General features: G+C 43.1%; 2 protein-coding genes across 2 annotated transcripts; both read left to right on the top strand.

The window, feature by feature from the left end:
* Positions 1–1,316: 1,316 nt before the first annotated feature.
* On the top strand, positions 1,317–24,208 carry dspb (desmoplakin b). Its single transcript, XM_089000588.1, is given in 25 exon segments — positions 1,317–1,661; positions 3,267–3,354; positions 4,558–4,679; positions 5,324–5,474; positions 5,584–5,709; positions 5,979–6,038; positions 6,120–6,287; positions 6,449–6,553; positions 6,651–6,746; positions 7,068–7,193; positions 7,323–7,475; positions 8,528–8,682; positions 8,813–8,939; positions 9,880–10,066; positions 11,178–11,476; positions 12,219–12,397; positions 12,503–12,641; positions 13,096–13,289; positions 13,374–13,536; positions 13,769–13,852; positions 14,197–14,304; positions 14,414–14,512; positions 14,593–15,090; positions 17,688–23,075; positions 23,077–24,208. Coding segments are annotated over 25 exon segments (9,129 nt in total). The 5' UTR covers positions 1,317–1,416; the 3' UTR covers positions 23,146–24,208.
* LOC148895301 (desmoplakin-B-like) lies at positions 15,117–16,233 on the top strand. Its single transcript, XM_089000601.1, has 2 exons — positions 15,117–16,059; positions 16,136–16,233. Exons 1-2 carry the CDS (start codon positions 15,232–15,234, stop codon positions 16,199–16,201), a joined length of 894 nt encoding a protein of 297 aa, XP_088856727.1. The 5' UTR covers positions 15,117–15,231; the 3' UTR covers positions 16,202–16,233.
* Positions 24,209–24,284: the final 76 nt, after the last annotated feature.

Raw genomic sequence — 24,284 nt, 5'->3', positions numbered from 1 at the left:
TCTCTCCATTTTCAACAGCGAGGCCCGCGAGAGGTTGTTGGAGCCGATCTCAGCGACCACTCGCGGCCAGATCCGCAGTGTCACGACCTCCCGCCGCCCGCATATAAGTCACCAAGTGGACCACTACACATTTACTACGAGCCCATATTTTACACAGATTTGACCCAGAATTAAAAATGACTTTTTTAGAAATAATAATAATAATAATAATAATAATAATAATAATAATAATAATAATTCATTTCTAAGCGCCTTTCAAAACTCTCAAGGTCAATTTACAGTCACAGGATCAATTTTTCTGTGGGTGAGCAGCGGCAGTCACACGCGCCAGCGTTCACTCAACCCGAAAGTAACTCAAAATGGATAGAATTTTAGCTAGCTAGTTAATAGATGGCTAATAGCTAGCGACCCATTTAGCTAGCTAGCTAATATATAGATATATTGCCAGGTAGTTAGATAGATAGCAAATACATAGCAAATACATAACAATAATAAATCATACATTTTATTTATAAGCGCCTTTCAAAACTCTCAAGGTGATTTTACAGTCACAGGATCAGTTTTTCTGTGGGTGAGCAGTGGCAGCCACACGTGCCAGAGTTCACTCAACCCCGAAGTAACTCAAAATAGATAGAAAGCTAGCTAGCTATCCAATAGACGGCTAATAGCCAGCGATCCTTTTAACTAGCTAGCTCGACAGCTATTATATAGATTGGTAAATAGCCAGCTAGCTCGATAGATAGCAAATAAATAGAAAATACATAACAATAATAAATAATACATTTCATTTATAAGCGCCTTTCAAAACTCTCAAGGTCACTTTACAGTCACAGGATCAGTTTTTCTGTGGGTGAGCAGTGGCAGCCACACACGCCAGAGTTCACTCAACCCGGAAGTAACTCAAAATGGATAGAATTTTAGCTAGCTAGCTAATAGACGGCTAATAGCTAGCGACCCATTTAGCTAGCTAGCTAGCTAATATATAGCGAGCTAAATAGCCAGGTAGCTAGATAGCAAATACATAACAATAATAAATAATACATTTTATTTGTAAGCGCCTATCAAAAGTCTCAAGGTCACTTTACAGTCACAGGATCAGTTTTTCTGTGGGTGAGCAGTGGCAGCCACACGCGCCAACGTTCACTCAACCCAGAATAAGTTAATTTATGGAGAAGAAAAAAAACACACGCAAATGAACAGATATGGCTGCAGGCCAGGCAAACTTGGGAGTGGCAGAAGAAATGTTTTGACTCAGCAGGTTGAGCTGGAGGTGTGGTTACAGGAAAAAAAATAAGGCACCTGGAGCATGGGCGCAGTCCGCTCCAGCTGGACCAGGAGCAGCAGGCAGGCAGGCAGGCAGGGGGGGAATTTCCAGGTTCCAGCGCCTCATTTGTCTTCTCTCCGGTCGACCCGGCCATGAGCCAGTACGGTTCTCACAACGCTTTGACCATGAACATGAGCTTGACCCGCAGGGGAGAGCTGGCCGGCGGCGGCGGCGGGGGATCCTTTCGCTACACCCGCAGCGAGTTGGTGCAAGGACCGGGCAACGGATACGAACACTTTGTGGATTCGTACAACACGGTGACCAAGACTTCTGCAGGAGTTGGGAAGGTGGGGGACACCATTGGAAGAATGACAAGTACAACGGGAGGCGCCATTAGGTACACTTTGCAAAAGTGTAAGTTAAATGTATTATTATTATTATTAGTAGTAGTAGTAACATTATTATTATGACACTGTAACATCATCTTTCTTCACAAGAGCTGCAACAAAGCACCACCCTCCTGATATTTTACCGCTTTTGTGGTTATTTCGTCCGATGGACACGCATGACGGGTGAACTGTATTTCTATCGCAGCGGGGAATCATCAGAGACCCGGTCGCTAACACCGACTCGCTCAACCGTGGGACTTATAAGTCCCACTTCCACCTCTTCTTAAAAAAATAAATAAAAAAAAGAATAATAAATAAATAAATAAAATAATAAATAAATTTACTGACTTATAAATTTTTTATTTTCTTAAACTATTTAATTTTAACAATTTCATTATTAATTTATATATATATATACTGGCTATTTTTTAAAATTTACTAATTTACTACTTCATTAATATGCTGATTTTTGTAATTTATTATTTACTAATGTTTATTTTTCTAAATTATTCTTTTAAAAAATATTTAATGTATTATTTTATTAATGTGCTATTTTATCAATGTATTAATAGAGCAATTAACTTATTTATTAATTTATTATTTAATAATGTTTCAATTTTTCAAATTATTATTTTTCTAATTTTTTAAGTATTAATTTATTAATTAATCAACTTACTAGTTTATTTATTTATTAAGATGTTGATTTATTAACTTATTTTATAATGTTTCAAATTTTCAAATTATTATTTTCCTATTTTTTAAAGTATTATTTTTTTAATTTATTGTTTGCTTAATTTATTAACTGATCAATGTACTTGTTTATTAATTTATTAATATGTTGATTTACCAATGTAATATGTATTAATGTTTAAATTTTTCAAATTATTATTTTTCTATTTCTTTAATGTATTCTTTTATTCATGTATTGTTTCATTAATTTATTAACTAAACAATTTACTAGTTTACTAATATATTGATTTTTTTAAATGTATTATTTATTAATGTTTCAATTTTTCAAATGATTATTCTTCGAATTTTTAATATTTTATTCTATTAATGTATTGTTTTATTAATGTATTAATTCATCAATATACTAGTTTAGTATTTTTTATATATTAATTAATTAATTTATTATTTATTAATGTTTCAAATTTTCAAATGATTAATTCTTATTATTCTATTAATGTATTGTTTTATTAACTTATTAATTGATCCGTTTACTAGTTTATTATTTTTATGTATTAATTTAATAATGTATTATTTTCTTAATTTATTAATTGATCAATTTACTAGTTTATTAATATGTTAATTTATTAATTTATTGCTTGTGTTTCCAAAGTTCAAAATCTTTTTTTATTTATTAATTTTAATGTATTTATTTATTGATTTATTTACCAATTCAGTAATGTATTGCTTTGTTTATTTACTTATCTATTTATCAATGTTTTTCTCATCTATTAATCCATTTCTGTATTTATTTATTTATTTTCACTTTGGTAACTTAAACACCAAGCGTGTGAATTTTCTTGCGCTGGACCGAAAAGGGAAGTGGATTTTGTGATAAGGCGCAATATAAACAACCAAGATAAGAGCCGAAACGCTTTGCTTTGCAGCGGCCTCAATGACATCCATCAGAGGGCCTTGTCGCTTCAAGCGCAGTGCCAGGACGACCTGAGGAGAGCCGAATTTGCTCTGCAGTCGGTGAGTCCATGGACCACTTTTTCTTCTTTTACCTTTTTTTTCTTTCATTTTTCGAAACCTGTCAAAAATCCATCTTATTTAACTTATTTCCATTTTCTTCATGAATACATTTCGTGTTGGCAGTGTTCATATCTGAATTAAACATGCGTGTTGAATAAAATGTAAAAAAACAAGCTCAATAATAAACAATTGCTGATCGATTCTAAAACGCTTTGACATTTGACAGAGGAAAAAAACCCTCCAAGAATGAATGTGAGGGAAAGAGTGACATCTATCGGCCAAAAGGTACAATACAACTAATTCATCCCGCCCCGGGGGAAGACACTCCGAATATAATAATAACAAGAATACATTTAATTTATAAGCGCCTTTCAAAACTCTCAAGGTCATTTTACACTCACAGGATCGATTTTTCTGCGGGTGTGCAGCGGCAGCCACAGGCGCTAACAGATAGCTAATAGGGAGCAAATAGATAGCAAATGGATAGCCAGCCAGGCAGCCAGCGAGATAGCTAATAGATAGCCAGCCAGACAGTTAGCTAACTAGCTAGATTTGCTCTAATGAGCGTTTTTCTATGCCATAACGTTGATCTTTGGTGCTTCTTCAGAGATTTATTTTCTTTCTAGGCGGATGAATTTTCACATTTCATTTTTTTTTCTTTGGGGGGAGGTTACTCGGGTATGTGCGTGCCTATATGGCTAGCTATCTATGGAGCTAGCTCTCTATTTGCTATCTAGCTGGCTAGTTATCTATCTATCTATCTATCTATCTATCTATCTATCTATCTATCTATCTATCTAGCTCTCTATTTGCTATCTAGCTGGCTATCCATCTATCTAGCTATCAGCTAGCTATTAGCTAGTGAGCTAGCTTTCTATTTAAGTTACTTTCGGGTTGAGTGAACGCTGGCGCGTGTGGCTGCCGCTGCTCACTCACTGAAAGACTTATCCTGTGACTGTAAAGTGACCTTGAGAAGTTTGAAATGCGCTTATAAATGACATTTATTATTATTGTTGAGAGGAAGACCGAAGAGGAGGTTTATGGATGTTATCAAAGAGGACATGAAGGTAGCTGGTGTGAGAGAAGAGGATGCACAAAACCGGGTTAGATGTAGGACATTGATTCGCTGTCGCGACCCCTGAGGGGAAAAGCTGAAAGGAAAAGAAGATTATTATTATTATTATTATTGTTATGTCATATCAGGGAGGCAATATGGCGGATGCAGAACATCACATGCTAAGAGCAAAAGACACGATTGACCAACTGAAGACGTATGCAATGGACCTGAGGCAGATGGGGCAGCCAAGTGACAACGTTGTCAGAACGTAAGTAACCATTTTGAATTGAATTTTTTTGAAATTGAATTTGGGTGGGTCCGCCACACCAATTCTACATCCTCACAAAAAAGAGTACAGTGATATCTCAGCTTACGAACTTAACTGGTTCCCACAAAGTGCGTGTGAGGCGAAACATTTGTCTTCCAAACATTTATTTCCCATCAGAAACCATTAAAATGAGAATAATCCGTTCCCAGGTCCCCATAAAACTTAATTGTTTACGAAATAAGACTTAAAACTACACAAAATACACCTTATTTTATGTATAATAAATGTGCTATCGTATTGTAATGAAAGAAATAAACTGTACTGTATTTAGCAAAAAATGGAATGTTGCGTCACATTCTATGAAAAATTAAGAGACTTGGACGACATGTCAGGAGTCAAGAATGTTCAAATGGAAACGATTCAAGTTCAGGTGATTAAGATTCCGTTTCGAGATGGTCTGAATCGACTGGCGAAGATGCAATATGCTTCTCGTCCTCATTTTACAAAAATGAATCAACTGATCCAAACCGCTCGTGAGCGCTGACGCTAATACTGTAACTACCTGGTGCTGCAAACACACCAGCCAGCAATTAGTCCCTGGAGTCCCACCACTCAATTTCTATCCATCTCTCACCGATATTCAGTTGGGAGCTTTGCAACGATCAGCTGAAAGGGGTCCACTTGGCCATGACTGGCTCTTTGCAAAGGAGGAGGAGTGCCAAAGGAAGTTCTGGATCCTGGGAGGAACAGGGGAGGAGCTTCCAAGACGCCGTGGCCTGGATTGCGCAGCAAAAGGTACGTGGGTGGGCAGAGTCACCTGACTGACCATGAGATTCATGTACACGCGCGGTTTTGCAAAAGTTGCAGATGTATACGGAATACTGATGTTTGGATTTTCGGACAGCGTCTGATTGAAACGACATTCTGGGGAGAAGATCCTGCCGGCATCGAGAAAAACCTCATCAGCCACCAGAGGTTTCACAACTCGCTCCAGAACAGCCCGCTAGTGGACCGAGCCCGGAGTGACCTGGTGAGTCATATTGGTGTTACAATTCCAAACCTTGCCAATCAAAGAACCAGCAATAACATCTGGTCTCTGCAGTATCTACAGTAGTTTCCTCCCAAGTAGTCACCGTTGCCTGAGCATCTCTCGGACCACAGCGAGCAACATCAGACATGCTCATGACGTCAAAACGCTCCCAATTCAGAGATCCAAAAAGTGGACATTATGTTCCGGAGTAATCACAAAATTTCATCCACTAAAAGCCAACTGACTACTCGTCGAATCTTATCCTCCAGGTTAAAAAAGGAGACAAAGGAAACCTTCACGCTTTGGACCAGGAGTGGGACAGTCTTCAGGTGAGCCAAATACCCGTAATGACCATTCAAAACTGCGACCATGTAAATGAATCCTCGCAATGCCTCCCTCTGTTGCTGCAGCAAATGTCATTTGCGCGGATGCGGCGACTGGGGGACCTGCAGCAGATTATTCAGGAACTGTCCAAAGAGATCATGTGGGTCAACGACAAAGAAGAAGAGGAGTTGATCTTTGATTGGAGCGAAAAGAACCTTGACCAGTACATCCCGCGGAAACAAGAAAGCTATTCTGTTCGTATACACACACGTAACATTTTCAATTCAATTCCAAGACATGAAGGCCTTTTATGAAGGCCTACGAGTCCCGTGGGGAGCAATTACATGGGGTCACGTGACTTTTTGGCACCACACGCAGTCGTCCAATTAAACCGACAACGCTCTGCGCTCTGCAGAGACTGATGAGTGCCCTGGAGGAGAAAGAAAAACACCTGAATAAGCTCAAGGTGAAAGTGGACACCCTCCTGAAGAACAACCACCCAGCGTCGGACAAGATTGAGGTCTGTTCTGTCTGATATAAACCAACCGATAAGCCGCCGGCTCCTCTTCTTCGCCCGCACCATCGCTTATGCCATCGCCGTATCTGTTGTCCTTCAGGCATACAGGGACACGCTGCAAACTCAATGGAGTTGGCTCCTTCAAATTACCAAGTGCATTGACGTGCATCTGAAGGAGAACGTGGCCTACAACCAGGTCATTCTTCAAAGTCTTACCTTGAACCGCACAGGAGTTCACGCTCGATAATCGGGCTCTACCCTCAACCGGTCGGACGACGTGAATAATTATTTTCAGGCTAGGTTTATCTAGCAGCCTTTGTAGATCACACACACACACACACAACTGTGTAACTGTATTAAAAACAAGTTGAGGTTTGTTGGCACTTAATGAGAAACACAGACAAGGAGGGCGCAACCGTCCGTCGTAGCCAAAGCCATCCGTTGGTCTGGTACATGTGATGAACTTTCACTGTTCGATACGCTATTTCATTTGTATTACACGTCTCATTTTTTTTAGTTCTTTAAAGAGGCAAATGAGACATACCAAACACTCCAGGAGCAACAGGAATCCATTCGGAAAAGGTTTACATGTGACAAGAACACATCACTGGAAAACCTGATGGAGCTGCTCAATGGATTGGAGGTACGGTTTTGTTTGTAAAGTTAAATTGCTGAATAGGAAACTAACAGTATCCATCACGCCTATGCACAGTTTCTAGCAGCTAAATCTGATGCCCGTTTTCCTCTAAATATTTGTCATTCTATTTTGAAGAGTGAGCGAGAGACATTGAGAGATCAGAAGAGGCAAATCCAGCATCTTGTGAATAAGTCCAAAACCATCGTCCGACTGAGATCCAGAAACCCAGAAGAGAAGAGCAGCCGACCTGTGATCGTCAAGGCTTTGTGCGACTTCAAACAAGACCAGGTCAGTGTCTCGAAATTTGAGTCTCAAACATGTCCTTACTTTGAAGACCTTACACAATTTCTATTGGTTGATTCATTTTTGAAGTACAGTGATACCTCATCTTACGAATGCTTTAGCTTCCGAACTTTTCGCTTAACAAACAGTAAATTTGCGTGAATATAATCTTGGTATACGAACTAGTTTTTAGCAAATGAACCGAACCACACGGAGCGCCACAGTGGCTGGCAGACTAGTTTTCGGCGGAAGAACACCAAACCACACGGTCGAACAGTGCCACGGTGGCTGCCGCACTACTTTTCCCACACACCCTTTCTCTGAGTGCATAAGTGGCATACGTGGTTTGTTATCAATGATACTTTTGCTATTATGGGACTGAAAAATACCCCACCACAGGCTCATGTTAAGCCGAAGAGGACACAAAAGAAGAAGGAGATCATCGAAAAACCCGAAAGAGGTGTGCGTTTGTGTGACTTAGCGTCCCAGTACCAGTACGCTAAGTCGACCATTGCTACGTGTGGCTAAGGGTGTTTCTGTGTTGTCTAAGCAACGGTCTCAGGCAATAGAAGAGGTTGAAAAACTTCTGTTGATTTGGATTACCGAAAAGCAGCTAGCAGGGGACAGTGTGAGTGAAGGTATTATCATCGAGAAAGCACAGCAACTTTACTCGAATATCATCAAGAGGCAACTACATCAACGACCATCACAGGTCAATAAAACGACTTTATTATACAGTACAGTTTATTTCTTTCATTACAATACAATAGCACATTTATTATACATAAAAGAAGGTATATTTTGTGCAGTTTTAAGGCTTATTTGGTTGAAAATTGTTTTATGGGGACCTGAGAACGGGTTATTCTCATTTTTAATGGTTTCTTATGGGAAATAAATGTTTGGCAGACGAACTTTTCGCCTTCCACACACTTTCTGGGAACCAATTAAGTTTGTAAGCTGAGGTATCACTGTACCTGTAATTTATAGAAAATATAAATGAAAGGCGATATACGGCGGTTGTTCAACCTGGGGGATTCTGTCTGGTCTTGACTCTACAGAAAGTGATCTGTAAGGGTGACGAGGCCATCTTGAAGGACAACAGTCAGCGCAGCAAGTGGGAGGTTACAGGTCCAGGCGGGTTAGACATGGTCATCCCATCTGTGTGCTTGATCCTGCCCCCTCCCAATCCACTCAGCATCAATCTAGCTATTAAGTAAGCGAAAAAGACTTCAAACACGTTACGCGCTGAACGAGAGTTTCTTGGAGAAAGCCGACCGTTCACACTGGGCGGTAACATTCTAAACTCAAGGCAAAAACTTGATGGATTTCTGTCCGTTCAACAGAAACGAGCAGTGCTACGAGTCCATCATGACTTTCTGGAACCAGTTGTACATCAACGTGAAGAGTCTCATCGCCTGGCACTACTGCCTCCTGGATATCGAACGCATCAACTCACTCACCATTTCCATGGTAGGTGATGAATCATTTATCTGATAGGAATTTGATCATTTACCAGTGTCTGAAACTCATGACAAAAAGTTAGCGGACACCAGGGCAGACAACTCTGAAAAGTTGCCTTTTTTTTAAATTAAGGAAGTACCTACCACAAATGCTCCCCTGCTTAATTTATGGTAAATATCCCTTGCTGAAGATTTTGCTACAGTTGTCGTTTGTCGTCATGGTGCACAATGCAATGTTTGCGTTGCGTTGTCTGCTAAAAGCCACGTGGCTTGTCTTTCTAAGCGCCTTTCAAAACTTTCAAGTACACTTGAAACTACACGGTATAGTCCGAAGCACGAAACAGGATTCTGATTGGCTGCCGTTCAGAGTATGCAAATTGCCAAACAAACGTTCGTTTGTCAATTTGCATACTCGGCACGGCGGCCAATCAGAAGCCTCTTTCGTGCTTCGGATTATACCGTGACTGTAAAGTGTACTTGAGAGGTTTGAAAGGCACTTGGAAAGAGGAGTCCACGTGGCTTATAGCAATTTGCTTGTATCTTTTGCTTTATTGAATAAAATAAACGTTTGGAAAACATCTTTTTTTTTTGGAATAAGTTGTCGGCCACCCTGGCCGAGATGTTTTGAAAGTTGTACGCCCAAAGTAAAAGTTGTACGCCCGGGCCTCCGGGCAGACGTTATTTCAAACACTGCATTTACTTCAGAAAGCAAATCGAGCCGTCATCAGTCGTGGCGTTGTTGCGTTGTTCAAGGTCAACGCGTTAGCATTGTCACGTCAGTTAAGGTTTTTGGCAAATCCACGAGTATGCCAGGACTCATCTGTACAGACAACCTACAGGCCGTCTTCTAAAATGTGCACCTGTCTCAGACGTTTGCAGTTACCTCCCCGGTTGAACTTGAATGTTTTTACCTTCGGGCGCGCTTCATGTTCGTTTTAATTTCCTTCCAGCTGGCTCGGATGAATCCCGAGGAGTACTCGCAGCTCATCAACAGCCTGGAAACTCACTATGAAGAGTTTAAACGGAGTTGCCAAGGCTCCCAGATATTTGCCGAAAGTGACAAGAGGGGTATGGAGAGCGAGTTCAGTGCGGCTCAGGCCTACTACGGGACCCTCGTGGTGCAGTTGCCCACTTACCGTGAGTCACGCATGCTTGTCGGTTCATCAAAGGTTCCACTTTCAATCACGACACTTCAATAGTGTACAGTGATACCTCAGTTTACGAACTTAATTGGTTCCCAGAAAGTGTGTGTAAGGCAAAAAGTTCATCTTCCAAACATTGATTTCCCATAAGAAACCAGTAAAATGAGAAGAATCCGTTCTCAGGTCCCCATAAAGAATAATTTTCTACAAAATAAGCCTTAAAATTACACAAAATATATCTTATTTTATGTATAATAAATGTGGTATTGTAGTGTCATTAAAGAAATAAACTGTACTGCATAATAAAGTTGTTTCATTCACCTTTGTGATGGTAGTTGTCAATGGATGACGAACTTCCAGGTTGCCTTTTGATGATGACAGAAGGACGTTACTGTGGTTTCTCAGCAATAATACCCTCACTCACACTGTCCCCTGCTAGCTGCTTTTCATTAATCCAAATCAACATAAGTTGTTCAACCTCTTCTATTAGCTGACACCGTTGCTTAGACAACACAGAAACACCCTTAATAGCTTCCTTGTTCATAAGGATGGTAGCAATGGTCGACTTAGCATACTGGTACTGGGTCGCTAAGTCACACAAACGCACGCCTCGTTCGTGTTTTTCGAGGATCTCATTATTCTGCTCGACCAGAATTTTCTTTTGTGTCCTCTCGGCTTAACACTAGACTGTGGTGGGGTCTTTTTCGGTTCCGTTATAGCAAAAGTACTACACTCGATAACAAACCACATCCGCACTCAAAGAAAGGAGGTGGCGAAAACTAGTCCGCCAGCCACCGTGGCGCTGTTAGACCGTGTGGTTTGGTGTTCTTCCCCCGAAAACTAGTCTGTCAGTCAAAACTATATGTTCGCGAATTTAATGTCTGTGAGGCGAAAAGTTCGCAAGCTAAAGCGTTCGTGAACTGAGGTATCACTGTTTGCTGATTAGAATATTCAGCGTAAATATATCGTCAGTATTTTTTATATCCTCCATCTATGCTACTGATCACGATAAGAACTGAGTCACAGAATAAGAACTAAAATGGGAGAAGTTATGGTCTGGCATTGTTCATCTAGGATAAACTTTTTGGATTATTGTATTCATCTAGAAGCCCAACAAACACCGCATCAACTCATTATAATGACAGCGGCTGCCGACGAAGATGCCAGACAGCTCGAGGAAGAGAGGCAGAGAACCGAGCTGAGAAAAGTGAAGAAAGAGGTCGTGAAGGTGGTCAAGGCGGAGTCGCTGAAAAAGAAGGGGGTCTCGTCTTCTTACACTTTAACAGAGCTGCAGGCCCTTAGAATGAAGCTGGCGGCAGCCGAGGGCTTGCTGAGTCAGCATGTTCATATCTGCTTGGGAGATGACGGAGACAAAGACTGTGGCCTCAAAATCGCACACTTGGAGGTAAAGCGCAAACGGGCAGCGATTAAGGACAAGCCTCGAAAGCTCAAATCCTGCGGGCCAAATCTGGTCAAATACTGCGGGCCAGATCTGGTCAAATACTGCGGGCCAGATCTGGTCAAATCCTGCGGGCCAAATCTGGTCAAATCCTGCGGGCCAGATCTGGTCAAATCCTGCGGGCCAAATCTGGTCAAATCCTGCGGGCCAAATCTGGTCAAATCCTGCGGGCCAGATCTGGTCAAATCCTGCGGGCCAGATCTGGTCAAATCCTGCGGGCCAAATCTGGTCAAATCCTGCGGGCCAGATCTGGTCAAATCCTGCGGGCCAAATCTGGTCAAATCCTGCGGGCCAGATCTGGTCAAATCCTACGGGCCAGATCTGGTCAAATCCTACGGGCCAGATCTGGTCAAATCCTGCGGGCCAGATCTGGTCAAATCCTGCGGGCCAGATCTGGTCAAATCCTGCGGGCCAGATCTAGTCAAATCCTGCGGGCCAGATCTGGCACCTCGGATCACTTTAGGGGCTCCACCTAAGCATATCAAGTTCCTTGTTTCTTGCTTACGTCTGAATCCAAATGTCAAATTGTCATCGGATCACTTTAGGGGCTCCACCAAAGCTTATCAAGTTCCTTGTTTCTTGCTAACGTCTGAACCCAAATGTCAAATTGTCATAAGTGGTCCACAATACTAGTCATTAATTCAGGACGTCTGATTTGAACAAACCGCACACTGTTTTTGTCTTAAAGAGCGCCCAGCTGGACATCGCGGCGCACAAAGAAGAGTACGCAAAGTTGCGTGACAATATTACGATAGCACTGGAGAGCATGACCGATTTAGATAAAGCTCAATTCTTATCCAGTGAGCTTGAAGTCATAACACAGCGTCTGGACAGTCTAGAAAGCAACTTATCTACTTACCTTCTGCGGTAAGACTGCGCCTTTTCCGACGATTTAAGTCCGTATGACGCATTGGGACAATATAATGTAGCGCTATTTATCTTTTCCCCGTCTTGATTTCTTTTTGCTTCCAGACTGCGGGCTCTACGGGAGTTGCTGCAATGTATGTCTCGTGCCGAAGATATTGTGAAAGTTCATGAAGCCAGATTGACAGAGAAGGAGACCACTTCTCTGCTACCGGGAGATGTCAAGGACTATTTGAGGAGCCTGAAGGTAGATACCACTGAGAAATATGTGGTATCAAGTGGCGACTACTGTACAACGGACAGGATTTGGACGAAATTCTTTGATGGGACCACTTTTAGCAACGGGCAGTTTTCTGACTTCAACACCATCAAACATCAATGGTCTTGCTAATGTTTTCCTCGGAGAATGGTCAACAGATCTTCTAGAGCAGTGGTTCTTACTCTTGTTGGAGGCACCGAACCCATATGCACCGAACCTTTCTTTCAATGATTGTACCCACTAACTGCAGACTAGACTGAGGGGTGGACCTCGGCTGCGGAGGATCCACCGAACCCCTGAGACTGACTCACCGAACATCTAGGGTTCGATCCAACCAAGTTTAAGAACCACTGTTCCAGCGAGAGCCCACTGCGTATACATAAATAAAACTGAAAACTTCAGTTCACCAGTGTGCTGTCGCTATTTTGCATGTCGCCTGTAGAATATTCAGGACGAGTTGGATGGAAAGCGCGACATGGTGGCCTCTATGGAAGCAGAACTCGCCAAGGCGCTCCACTGGAACGGTCAGGTGGGCGCGAACCTCTACAGGTGCGACATGATGCTGTCAAATTGCGCCGATCAGGTGGGCCAACTGTCAGACCGCTGGAGACGAATCCAGGCGCAGATAAATACCAGGTACGGTGTATTGAAATGTAGCCGATGAAGGTTGCGAGGAATGATTCGGAATTCTCGGGACTCTGGTCTATTCCTTCATTTCAGAATACAAGATTTGGAGGGTTACCTGCCTCAATTGGAGCACTACAAGCAGTCCAGCTCCTCCTTCCGTGACTGGATTGGGGACACCGGCAAAAAGCAAGACTTCCTGCAGGCCACCAGCATCCACAATGTTCAATCGCTGAAGGACCGCATTAACAGTCAGAAGGTTCTCCAAGATTAGTTGTCACCGTGATGGGGGGCCTACGTCACGTTTCAGAATCAGAATCAGAATACCTTTATTCGTCCCGCAATGGGGAAATTTGCAGTCCACAGCAGCAATTGAAGAGGGATGGGGTTGGGGTGGGAGTGAAAGGATAGAAAACAAGATATTCTAAGCATAACAAAATAAAAATGTTTGTTGGGTCATTTGACATTTTTATGTTTGTCATGTTGTCAAGGCTCTCAACGCAGAAATCAAAGCAAAGAGGGAAACTTTAGAAAGTGTCCTGAAAGACAACGACGCCTGTGTCACCGACATAAAGGTAAGGAGGTCAACACATTGCTGATTATTTCTGATCACATATTCTTTCAATGTCGGTAAACACTGAACCTTGAACTGCAATAAATAGTTATTCTACTATTAATCACGAGAGGCTAAGTCTCAATTAACAACAAAGAAAGCACAAAAACACACAAAAGTAAAAATCAAGTCTTGTTCTGAGTAAAAAAACAAAGACTAAAACCGGTTTTGAGACGGGTTTTGAAAAATCGGGTAGCAGCTTGCTGAACTTTCATCCGGAGGACATTTGAAAAAGATGGACCGCAACTGAAAAGGCTCCATCCCCTCTGACATCATATCTAAAAATGACCCGATGTTGTTTTCCAGGATTATGAATCAGATCTGTCCTGTTACACCTCTGGTTTAGAGACCTTGCTCAACATCCCTATCAAGAGAACAATGCTGAGATCGCCATCCGTGGATCTTCTTCAGGAAGTATGTCGGACTGCTAGAATTGTAACCCGAAGTTAATTCTGTCAATACGATGCAAGCAATAAAATTTGTATGCGACACCCGAGTCATCCCAGGGTGGAATTTCTCCTAGGCTGCTCAACTACAGACCCGTTACATGGAGTTACTGACTTCGTCTGACAACTACTTGAAATTCATAGGGGAACTTCTCAAAAACATGGAGGATCTAAAGGTACCAAAGTTTAGATTTGTGAATATGTCAATGAGCTCGAGCTGTACACCGTCACATTTGACCTTGAACCACTCTGCCAGATTCGAAGCACTCGGATTGAAGTGCTGGAGGAAGAGCTTCGCATGTTGAGGGAGGCTCTCCAGGATGGCAAGAACAAGAACAAGGCTCTGGAAGATGCCGTGGCGCGCTATAAACTCGAGCTCTCCCAGTCACAGGAAAAGCTGCTGTCGGTGGAGGAGATAAAGCGAACAGCCGCTCTGCAGTGCGACGCCGCGAAAGATAGCCTCGATGACACTCACAATCAGCTGGCCGACCTCGCTGACCAGGTGACCCGGCTCAACTACTCGCTCGAGGAAGAGAAGAGGAAGAAGAAACTGGCAGAGGAGCGCTACACCAAACAACAGGAAGAGTACGAGTCTGTCCTTCGGAAAAGGCAGACAGAGTTAGAGAGCGTCAGCTGGTCCAAAGTGGAAGTGGAAAAGACTGTGTCCAACCAAGAGCGTGACATGAAACAGCTGCGACGGAAGCTCGAAGAGGAAACCTCCAAGGCGGCGGAGCTGCGGAAGGAGATTTCAAAGGTAAGAAGCCAATGCAATGCAAAAATCGATAACTTAAAACTTGACTATGACTCCCAGATCCACGTCAGTCACACCACAATTCAGCAGCTTTCTGCCCAGAAGGACGACGAAGCACGTCAGCTTCAGCTGCGATATGACAGAATGCTAGCAGAGGGGAGGGTTATGGAGAAGGAGCTCGGGAGGCTGAAGACATCTGCCGTCCACGCAGAAGAACAACTGAGGAGAGCGGAGCAAGAAGCTCATCGGCAGCGCTTAGTCATCGCAGAAGAAGCCCACGCGAGAAGAGAAGTGGAAAATGACATTGAGGTTTTGATCAAGCAGCAGGAAGAGCGAAGCGCCAAGCACCAGGAGGCCCTGGCCGAAGTGGAACGGGTCCTGGAGCAGAAAACTGAGCAGTTGACCTACGTCACCCACAGTCTGGAAGAAGAAGTGCGAAGGCGGAAAACCACAGAAGAAGGAAAATGTGTGCTTGAGCAAACCCTGGCCGAGCTTCAAGCAAAGCTTGCCGGTTCAGCAACGGCTTCGGCCCAACTCGGCGAGTGCGAGGCGGAGCGTCAGAACGTGTTTTTGGCGCTGGAAAGGGAGATTAGGGATCGGGGTCGCATGGAGGAAAACCTCAACCGGTTGCAGGGTCGTGTAAAGGACGTTCAATCCGTGCGAGATGGCCTGGAGCTCCAGTTGGCTCACCTCAGGAAAGTGAACCAAGAGGAAGTGGCAAAAAGAAGGCAGATTGAGACCGAGTTAGAAATGACCACCACCACGATGAGGGAATACTACTGCACCATGACCACTTTGCGTCAAAACCATGAGCAACTCGAGGCATCGGAAAGGAAAGATGAAGAACGCTATCTCATGATGCAGGAGGAACTGCAAAGAAACAGGACCTCTGTGGAACAGTTGTCAAAACTGAGCTCTGAGTTCGAAGCCCTACAGCAGCAGCTGCTCCAGGAGCAAGCTAAAGTTCAAGAGGTGACCCAAGTAAATGAAAGTCTGTGTAGAACTTTAGAAGCAAAAACTAGAGCCTTAAACATGAACTTTTTTGAAGTTCAAAGTCTGCAGGAAAAAACGAAAGCCTTGGCTAAAGAGAGACTCGGGTTGGAGGAGGAGCTGAGGACCATCCAGCATGACAACGCTGAGCTTTTGAAATTCAAAGAGGAACATGATGATGAGGTCTCCAGCCAAATTACGGCGCTAGAGCTTCGGCTGCAGGCCAGCGAGCGCAGCAACGTTGACTACCGCAACCTTGTCTCCGAGCTCTCCTCGGAGAGAGCTAACCTCAAAGTGGAGGCTGAGAAAATACAAATTCAAGCCGCTGAGGTACTTGTGAGTCGGATACCGAAAGGCAGACTGCGTCCGACTTTCCAGATGAATCAAGTAGCCACTAGAACTTCATGATTGCTTGCATGAGCCTCAACATTGTTTTTCTCTAGTTTCTTTTGAATTAGCGTCTGATTTTATAAAGTTTCAGTGGTGTCCATATTTTACCCGCATGCGTTTGGTCAAACAAAATACTCATTGACAATTCAGCCACTGAGACTTTGGAAATCAGAAGTTGTTTTACCTGCACGATGTAGTGAAACGCATGATTTGTCCTTCAAACGTTCTTTATAGTTCATTTTTCCGGAATGTTCTCTCTCTCTCTCCCCACCACAATTCAAAAAGAAGTGGCTTGGGAATATTTTTCACTCTTTATTTAGCTCATTAGTTCACATTTGCCCAGAGCCTCATTAAATCGTAAAAGTGAAGTGTGCCCTTTTGAAAACCCAGAAAAGATAATTGTTATAATTATCATCCAGTTATTTGCTTTTACGAGTTACACTAATTATACGAAATGAAATCCGACAAAAAGAAAAATGGCTCTGAGCCTAGTTCGTGAGTACGTATTCATTGTACGCTAGGATTTGTTTATGTCACAAATTAGCACCATGTGCATGAATTCAACTTTTTATCTATTTATCGTTTATCTATTATTGATCATTTATTATTCATTATTTATTATTTATTCTTTTATTATTTATTATCATTTATTTAACATTTATTAATTATCATGATTATAATATTTATCTTATTTATTTATTTATTATTTATCATTTCTTTATTTATTACTATTTATTATAATTTATATTTATTTTTATAATAATATTATATTATTCATTATATATATTTATTATTATCATATATTTATAATTTATTATCATTTATTATAATTTATTCATTTATTACTGTTTAATTAGCATTTATTATCATCATTATCTTATCTATCTATTCATTTATGTATCATTTATCTATTTATTGATTTATTTATTACAATTTATATTTAGTATTATATTATTATTCTGTATTATATTATTCATGATATATTATTATTATCATTTATTATCATGTAATATCATTTATTAATTTATTATAATTATTATCTTTATTATTATCATTAATCTTATTTATCTAGTTATCTATGTATCTATTTATCTATCTATTCATTTCTTTATTTATGAAGCACTTTAATACAGACACCGCTGTATAATATAATTCATGTTGTGAATATTTTTTATACGTGACTAAATTGACCAATTTCCACCTTTGACTCCCCTTTACAGACATCAACCGCAATGCTCTCACTGCAGTCGCAGTGCAGCGACACCGAGCGAGAACGAGATGCGCTGCTGCTGAAACTCCAGTTGTCCGGCACGGACAAAGATCACCTGCAAAAGCTGGAGGAGGACCAGAGACGCGTCATGCTGTCTCTCGAGTCTGAGCTTCAAAAGAATCAACGAGTACAGGAGGAGAACGAGAGGCTGAAGAGAGATTTAAGTTACTGGAAGGAACAATGCCAAAGCAAACAGGGTCTTGTGGACCAATATGATGCGGACAAGGAACGTCTGGAAAGGGAAAGGAGGAGTTTGCAAAGGGAGAGCGAGAAGCTTCGAAAGGAACTGAGTGACCTTGAGGAAACATATCGAGGGAAGCTGGCAGTCCTCCAGAAAGAAGTCACGGAGTTGACAATTCTAAGACAAACTGCGCGGGAGGAGGTCAAGAAAAGCATTGAGTCTCCAAACTTGGATCCCTCCGCTCTCATTTTTGACGGCGTCCGCAAACCAGTGGCAGCAGACCAATTGCTTGACTGCGGCGTTTTGGACAGAGCCACTTTTAACCGGCTCATTCGAGGGCAAAAGTCTGTACCCGACGCGTCTGTCGGCATCAAAGTTAGCCTCAAAGGAACAGGCCCGATAGCAGGCGTGATTGTGGAAAACCCACAAGGTGACGGTATAATGTCCGGATGTCCCTATAAGATGAGCCTCAGTGAAGCAAAGAAAGAGCGCCTCCTACCATCGGATGCCTGCGACCTGCTGCTGGATGCTCAGGCAGCCACGGGCCACATCATTGATCCCAGAACTAATCAAAAGCTAACGGTCAAGGAGGCAGTCATCGCCGGAGTGGTGGACCCGAGAGACCAAGACAGGCTTTTAGGGGCACAGGCCGCCGCCGTCGGGTACACAGACCGCAGCGCAGGCAAACTGCTTTCCGTCTACGAGGCCTTGAAAAGAGGACTGATTGACAGGGAAATGGCACTGCGCTTATTGCAGGCCCAGGAGTGTGTTGGAGGCATACTGGATCCGAATCTTAGCGTGTTCCTACCCAAAGTCACCGCTATCAGTCGTAGTATTTTGGATGAAAACGTCGGCTATGCTCTGACCCAGAACCCAAAGTGTTACCTTGACCCAGAAACGGACCAGGGTGTTAGTTACGTAGATTTGACAAAACGATGCAAAACCGAAGCTCACACCGGTCTACTACTGTTGCCAGTCAGTGAGCAAAAAGACCCATCCAAATTGATTTTTGACGGGGTTCGTAAACCAGTCACAGCACAACAGTTGCATGATTGTGGGATCTTGGACAAACATTCATATAACCAATTAAGAAAGGGACAAAAAAGTGTCCCGCGGCTGTCAGAAGAAAAGAAATTATTTTTAAAAGGGATTGGACCAATTGCTGGTGTAGCAGTTGGATCGTTCGGGACTGTGTCCTTATCAGAAGCCAAAAAACAGTTGCTGATGCACCCGCAGAGTGCGGATTTACTCCTTGATGCCCAGGCGGCAACCGGCCACATTATTGATCCCAGGACCAATCGGAGGTTCACAGTCGAGGAGGCATGTACCAAAGGACTGGTGGACATAAGGGATCGAGATCGGCTCTTGGTAGCGGAGCGTGCTGCAGTAGGCTATCGGGACCCCAGCACGTCAAAACCTCTTTCACTCTGTGATGCTATGAACAGAGGATTAATTGATAAGAAAACTGGTCTACGCTTCTTGCAGGCCCAGGACTCTTCCGGGGGAATTTTAGATCCGAATCTTAGTGTGTTCTTTCCCAGAGACACTGCGATGAATCGCAACCTTTTGGATGAGGATCTTTGTCAGGCTCTAAATCGAAACCCACCGTGTTATCTTGACCCAGATACTGAATTTGATGTCAGCTATGAGGCGTTGAAGAAAAAATGCAAAACCGAGTTCAACACCGGTTTGATCATTCTGCCAGTTATTGAGAGGAAAGATCCAACCAAACTGATGTTTGATGGGGTCCGCAAGTCGGTCTCGGCGAAACAACTGTTAGAGTGCGGAGTGATTGATCGGCCTACATTCGACCAGTTGGTGAAAGGGGAAAAGACGGTTGCTGAGGTGTCTGCTGAAAAGGTCGTCTATCTGAAGGGAACTGGTCCAATCGCTGGGGTACAAGCGGGGAATCAAAGAAACCTTTCTTTGTCGGAAGCTAAAAATCAACGCCTCTTGTCCCCGGGGATTGCAGATTTGCTCCTGGAAGCTCAGGCAGCAACGGGTCACATTATTGACCCCACTACCCATCAAAAGCTGACTGTCGAGGAGGCTTGCGCCAGGGGAGTAGTGGATATAAAGGACCGAGAAAAATTGTTGGTAGCGGAGGCTGCCGCTATTGGCTATGAAGATCCAAGTACATCAAAGCCTTTGTCTGTCTATGAGGCGATGAAAAGGGGTCGAATCAATAGGAAAACTGGTTTACGCTTCCTGCAAGCCCAAGAGTGTGTTGGAGGCATACTTGACCCTAACCTCAGTGTATTTCTCCCAAAAGACATGGCGATCAAACGCAATTTATTAGATGAAGACCTTCGCAACGCTCTGAGTCTGAGTCCTACATGCTACCTTAATCCAGAACCTGAGCTTGACGTAAGTTATGGGACTTTGAAACAAAAATGCACCAGAGAGTCACACAGCGGTCTCCAACTTTTGCCTATTTCCGAAAAGTTGGACCCTTCCAAATTGGTATTTGATGGTGTTCGCAAGACGGTGACAGCACAACAACTGTTGGACTGTGGAGTCTTGGACAAAGCGACGTTTAATCAACTAATTATGGGTGAGAAGACTGTCCCGGAGGTGTCTATGGAAAAGCAGGCTTTCCTCAAAGGGACCGGTTTAATTGCTGGGGTTTCAGTCGGATCATTCCAAAAAATGTCCTTGACCCAGGCCAAGAAACAAAATTTTCTTTCCCCCGACAGTGCTGACTTGCTGCTTGAAGCTCAGGCAGCCACAGGACACATCATTGACCCGCAGATGAATCATATATTGACCGTTAAGGAGGCATGCGCGAGAGGTGTCGTCTCGAAGGAAGACGAATCCAAATTGTTTGCTGCTGAAGCTGCTGCCATAGGCTACAGAGACCCAAACACTCGGTTGCTCCTGTCAGCCGGCCAGGCCATGAAAAAGGGTCTGATCGACAAGGACACGGCTCTTCGCATGCTTCAGGCTCAAGAATGTGCAGGAGGTATTTTAGACCCTGCCCTCGGCGTATACCTACCAAAGGACATCGCTATGGATCGAGATCTGATTGATGCGGATCTGTACAAGGCCCTCAGTCAGTCTCCTCAATGCTATTTAGATCCAGACACACAACTGCCAGTGAGCTATCAGTCTCTGAAGAAAAGATGCAGAGTAGACGCAATCACAGGTTTCTTGCTTCTCCCAGAACCGAAAAAACCAACAACCGTCCAAGGGCTTCGGAGTCAGGTGTCAGTCATAGATCTAGTAAATGCCAACCTGCTGGAGCCAACTGATATTGACGAGCTGAAAGAAGGGCGATTGACAAGTCAGGACATTGAGTACCGCCTGCGCTCATATCTGGGCAAGTCCACATGCATAGCAGGATTATTTGATGAAACCACTGATAAGGTGATGACAATTTATGCTGGCATGAAAAGTGGACTCTTGAAACCTGACACGGCTTTAAAGCTTCTCGAAGCCCAAGCTGCCTCTGGTTTTATCGTCGACCCGGTGAACAATAGACACCTCACTGTGAGTGACGCTTATAACAGAGGACTGTTTGGGCCAGAGTGGCTGGAGAACGTGCGATCAGCAGAAAGAGCCGTGACAGGTTATCAACTGCCTGGTACGGAAAAGGTTATCTCTCTCTTCCAGGCAATTAAGAGAGGTCTTGTGATAGAAGCCCAAGGCATCCGTCTGCTAGAAGCCCAGATCGTCAGCGGCGGTATTATTGATCCCGATCACAGCCATCGGATTAATATAGACATGGCCTACAACAGAGGATACTTGGATGAGGCAACGACAAAGATCCTGAGTGATCCGGAGGTTCCTCGTAAGGACTTCTTTGATCCGAACACAGAGGAAAACTTAACTTACACGGAGCTGAAGAAACGTTGCATGACGGATGGAATAACCGGCCTTGTCCTTTTGCCAATAGAGGACAAGGAAAAAGCGGCAACGACAAAAAACACCTTGAGAAAGCGGAGAATCATAATTGTGGATCCGCAGACTAATAAGGAGATGACTGTACGTGAAGCATATAATAAAGGAATTATTGACTACAGCACCTACCTGGAGCTATCTCAGCAGGAGTGTGAGTGGGAAGAGATCACCATCACTGAACCAGACGGGACTACTCGTTTTGTCATCATTGATAAGAAGACAGGCACAGAGTACGACATCAGTGAACTACTTGAAAAAAGGGTCATTGATCAGTCCGTTTTTGATCAGTACCGCTCAAGTATGATCACCTTAACACAATTTGCAGATATCATCACTGAAAAGAGTCAGCGTGGATTGCCACCAAGAAGTTCCACATCACCGTCTTCGTCATCAACGCTCATGTCAAAATCTTCTCTCACAAAGATAACCACAACAATACCTCCCACAATTCAAGAACAAAGCTTCACAACCAGTTATGGTTCTCAAAGCTCATCTAGCACCTCTAACAAAGTATCTATTGGTTCCGTAACCCTGGCCTCCACCGTTGAAAGAGTTGTCGGAAAGGATCCCGTGGGCGCCATTTTTGATACAGAGACATTGGAGAAAATATCAATGATGACGGCTTTAAATCGCGGCCTTGTTGATACCATAACTGCTCAGAGATTGCTGGAGGCGCAAGCGTGCACCGGAGGAATCGTAAATCCGGAAAACGGGCGTCGGCTCAGCGTCCAAGAGGCGTCACGTCAAGGTATAATTAATGATGATATGGCTGCTAAACTCAAGCCTGCTCAGAAAGCCTTCATTGGCTTTGAGGGTGTAAAAACTGGCAAGAAATTATCTGCCGCCGAAGCTATGAAAGAGATGTGGCTCCCCTACGAGGCAGGTCAAAGGTTTTTGGAGTTCCAATTTGTGACCGGCGGACTTTATGACCCCGAACTGGATTGTAGACGAACCATGGAAGATGCTTTGAAAATGGGCTGGATTGACGGTAGCGCTGCTATGAAACTCCAAGACGTCAGAAACCACACAAAGAATTTAACATGCCCAAAGAGCAAACTGAAGATCTCATACAAGGAGGCTCTGGACAACTGTCTGGTGGAAGAGAGCACCGGTCTGAGGATGCTACCGGCGTCATCCGTGTCTTCCAGAGGAATAAGCAGTCCTTACAATTTTGCCTCTGCCCCAGGATCCAGCACAGGTTCCAGAAGTGGCTCTCGCCCAAGTTCCCGAAGGAACAGCTTGGATTTAGGTTCCCCTAACCTCAATGTCCACCAGTCATACAGTCCATACCACCGTCTCCACTAGATCTCAAATTAGTAGAAAATAGAATCACCATTGTTATCTTATGGTTCCGAATAGCAACCACTTTGTTACCTATTTCTTCCAATGCTGTCTTAATAGTGGGCCATTGCTTTGGCAATACAGTCAAGCCTCGGTTTTCGAACGTCTCGGTTCTTGAACAACTCGGTTTTCGACCAAAAATTGAGGCCTCGGTTTAGAACCGAAAATGGTTTCTGGACCAAACTGTCCGCACCTGAATGTGCCACTCAACTCCCCCTGCTTCCTTATACGTCACTTCCTGGTGTCACATCTCATTGTGAACGAGGCGTGGTACTCGAGTACCGTTGCGTTGTAAGCAGGCGTGTTTGTATGAATCAAACACGATTTAAAAAATTGACATTGATTACTTTGATTATTATGAATTGTTTATTTTCGACCAAATTGGTTTTCGAACACTTTTCTGGAACGGATTATGGTTGACAACTGAGGTTTAACTATATAATGATGCTGCGATTGCATTTATCTTGGATTTATCTTGCATTTATTACATTAAACTGTTTGCCTTGCCTGGTGAGGGATGCAATGTCAATTGCATGCAAGTGGTACCGAAAAGTTCAACCGCAATCTTCTTTCTTTTCATTCGGGTGGACTGCCCATTGAGAACAACAATTCAGTCGAAATACTTACGATCAAACGACAATGCATTCATACTGCAGATAATAAGTCGCATGGGTGTTCCGATCAGCGGTTGTTGCTCCCGATATCAATCATCCATCTGATTGACACAGCCAGTACAAATATTACCTAGACTAAAATTAGGTTGAATGATGTGTTTTTTACTGCCTTGATCGAGGATACAGTCACTAAAAGGTGCTACAACTGACATCAGCTCAAACCGACATTCCACAGACGGGTATTTGAGGTGTGCTTTTCACCCAAATTTTAGACAAACACTCCATTTGACAAGTTTTGCGGATTTTGAATTTGATGGTACCACGGTTTTAAAAATACATACAACGCTCACTTTATGCTGAAGGTGTTCTTGGTCTCTTGCAATGTACGGCTTTAAGTTCTGCAATGGTCGATCAATAAAAAAATATAACCTTTTGGTTCTTTGTTCGAGTCAATTAATAAGTTGTCAATTGTTCATTTATCCTAGTGTCTGATGTAGAAGTTACTTACTTC

The sequence above is a fragment of the Hippocampus bargibanti genome, linkage group LG07 (assembly GCF_051943395.1).
Source record: "Hippocampus bargibanti isolate YZ-2025 linkage group LG07, ASM5194339v1, whole genome shotgun sequence".
In the NCBI taxonomy this organism is placed as follows: Eukaryota; Metazoa; Chordata; class Actinopteri; order Syngnathiformes; family Syngnathidae; genus Hippocampus; species Hippocampus bargibanti.
Note: the sequence above shows the minus strand (reverse complement) of the source record. Positions and strands in the feature narration are given on the sequence as shown.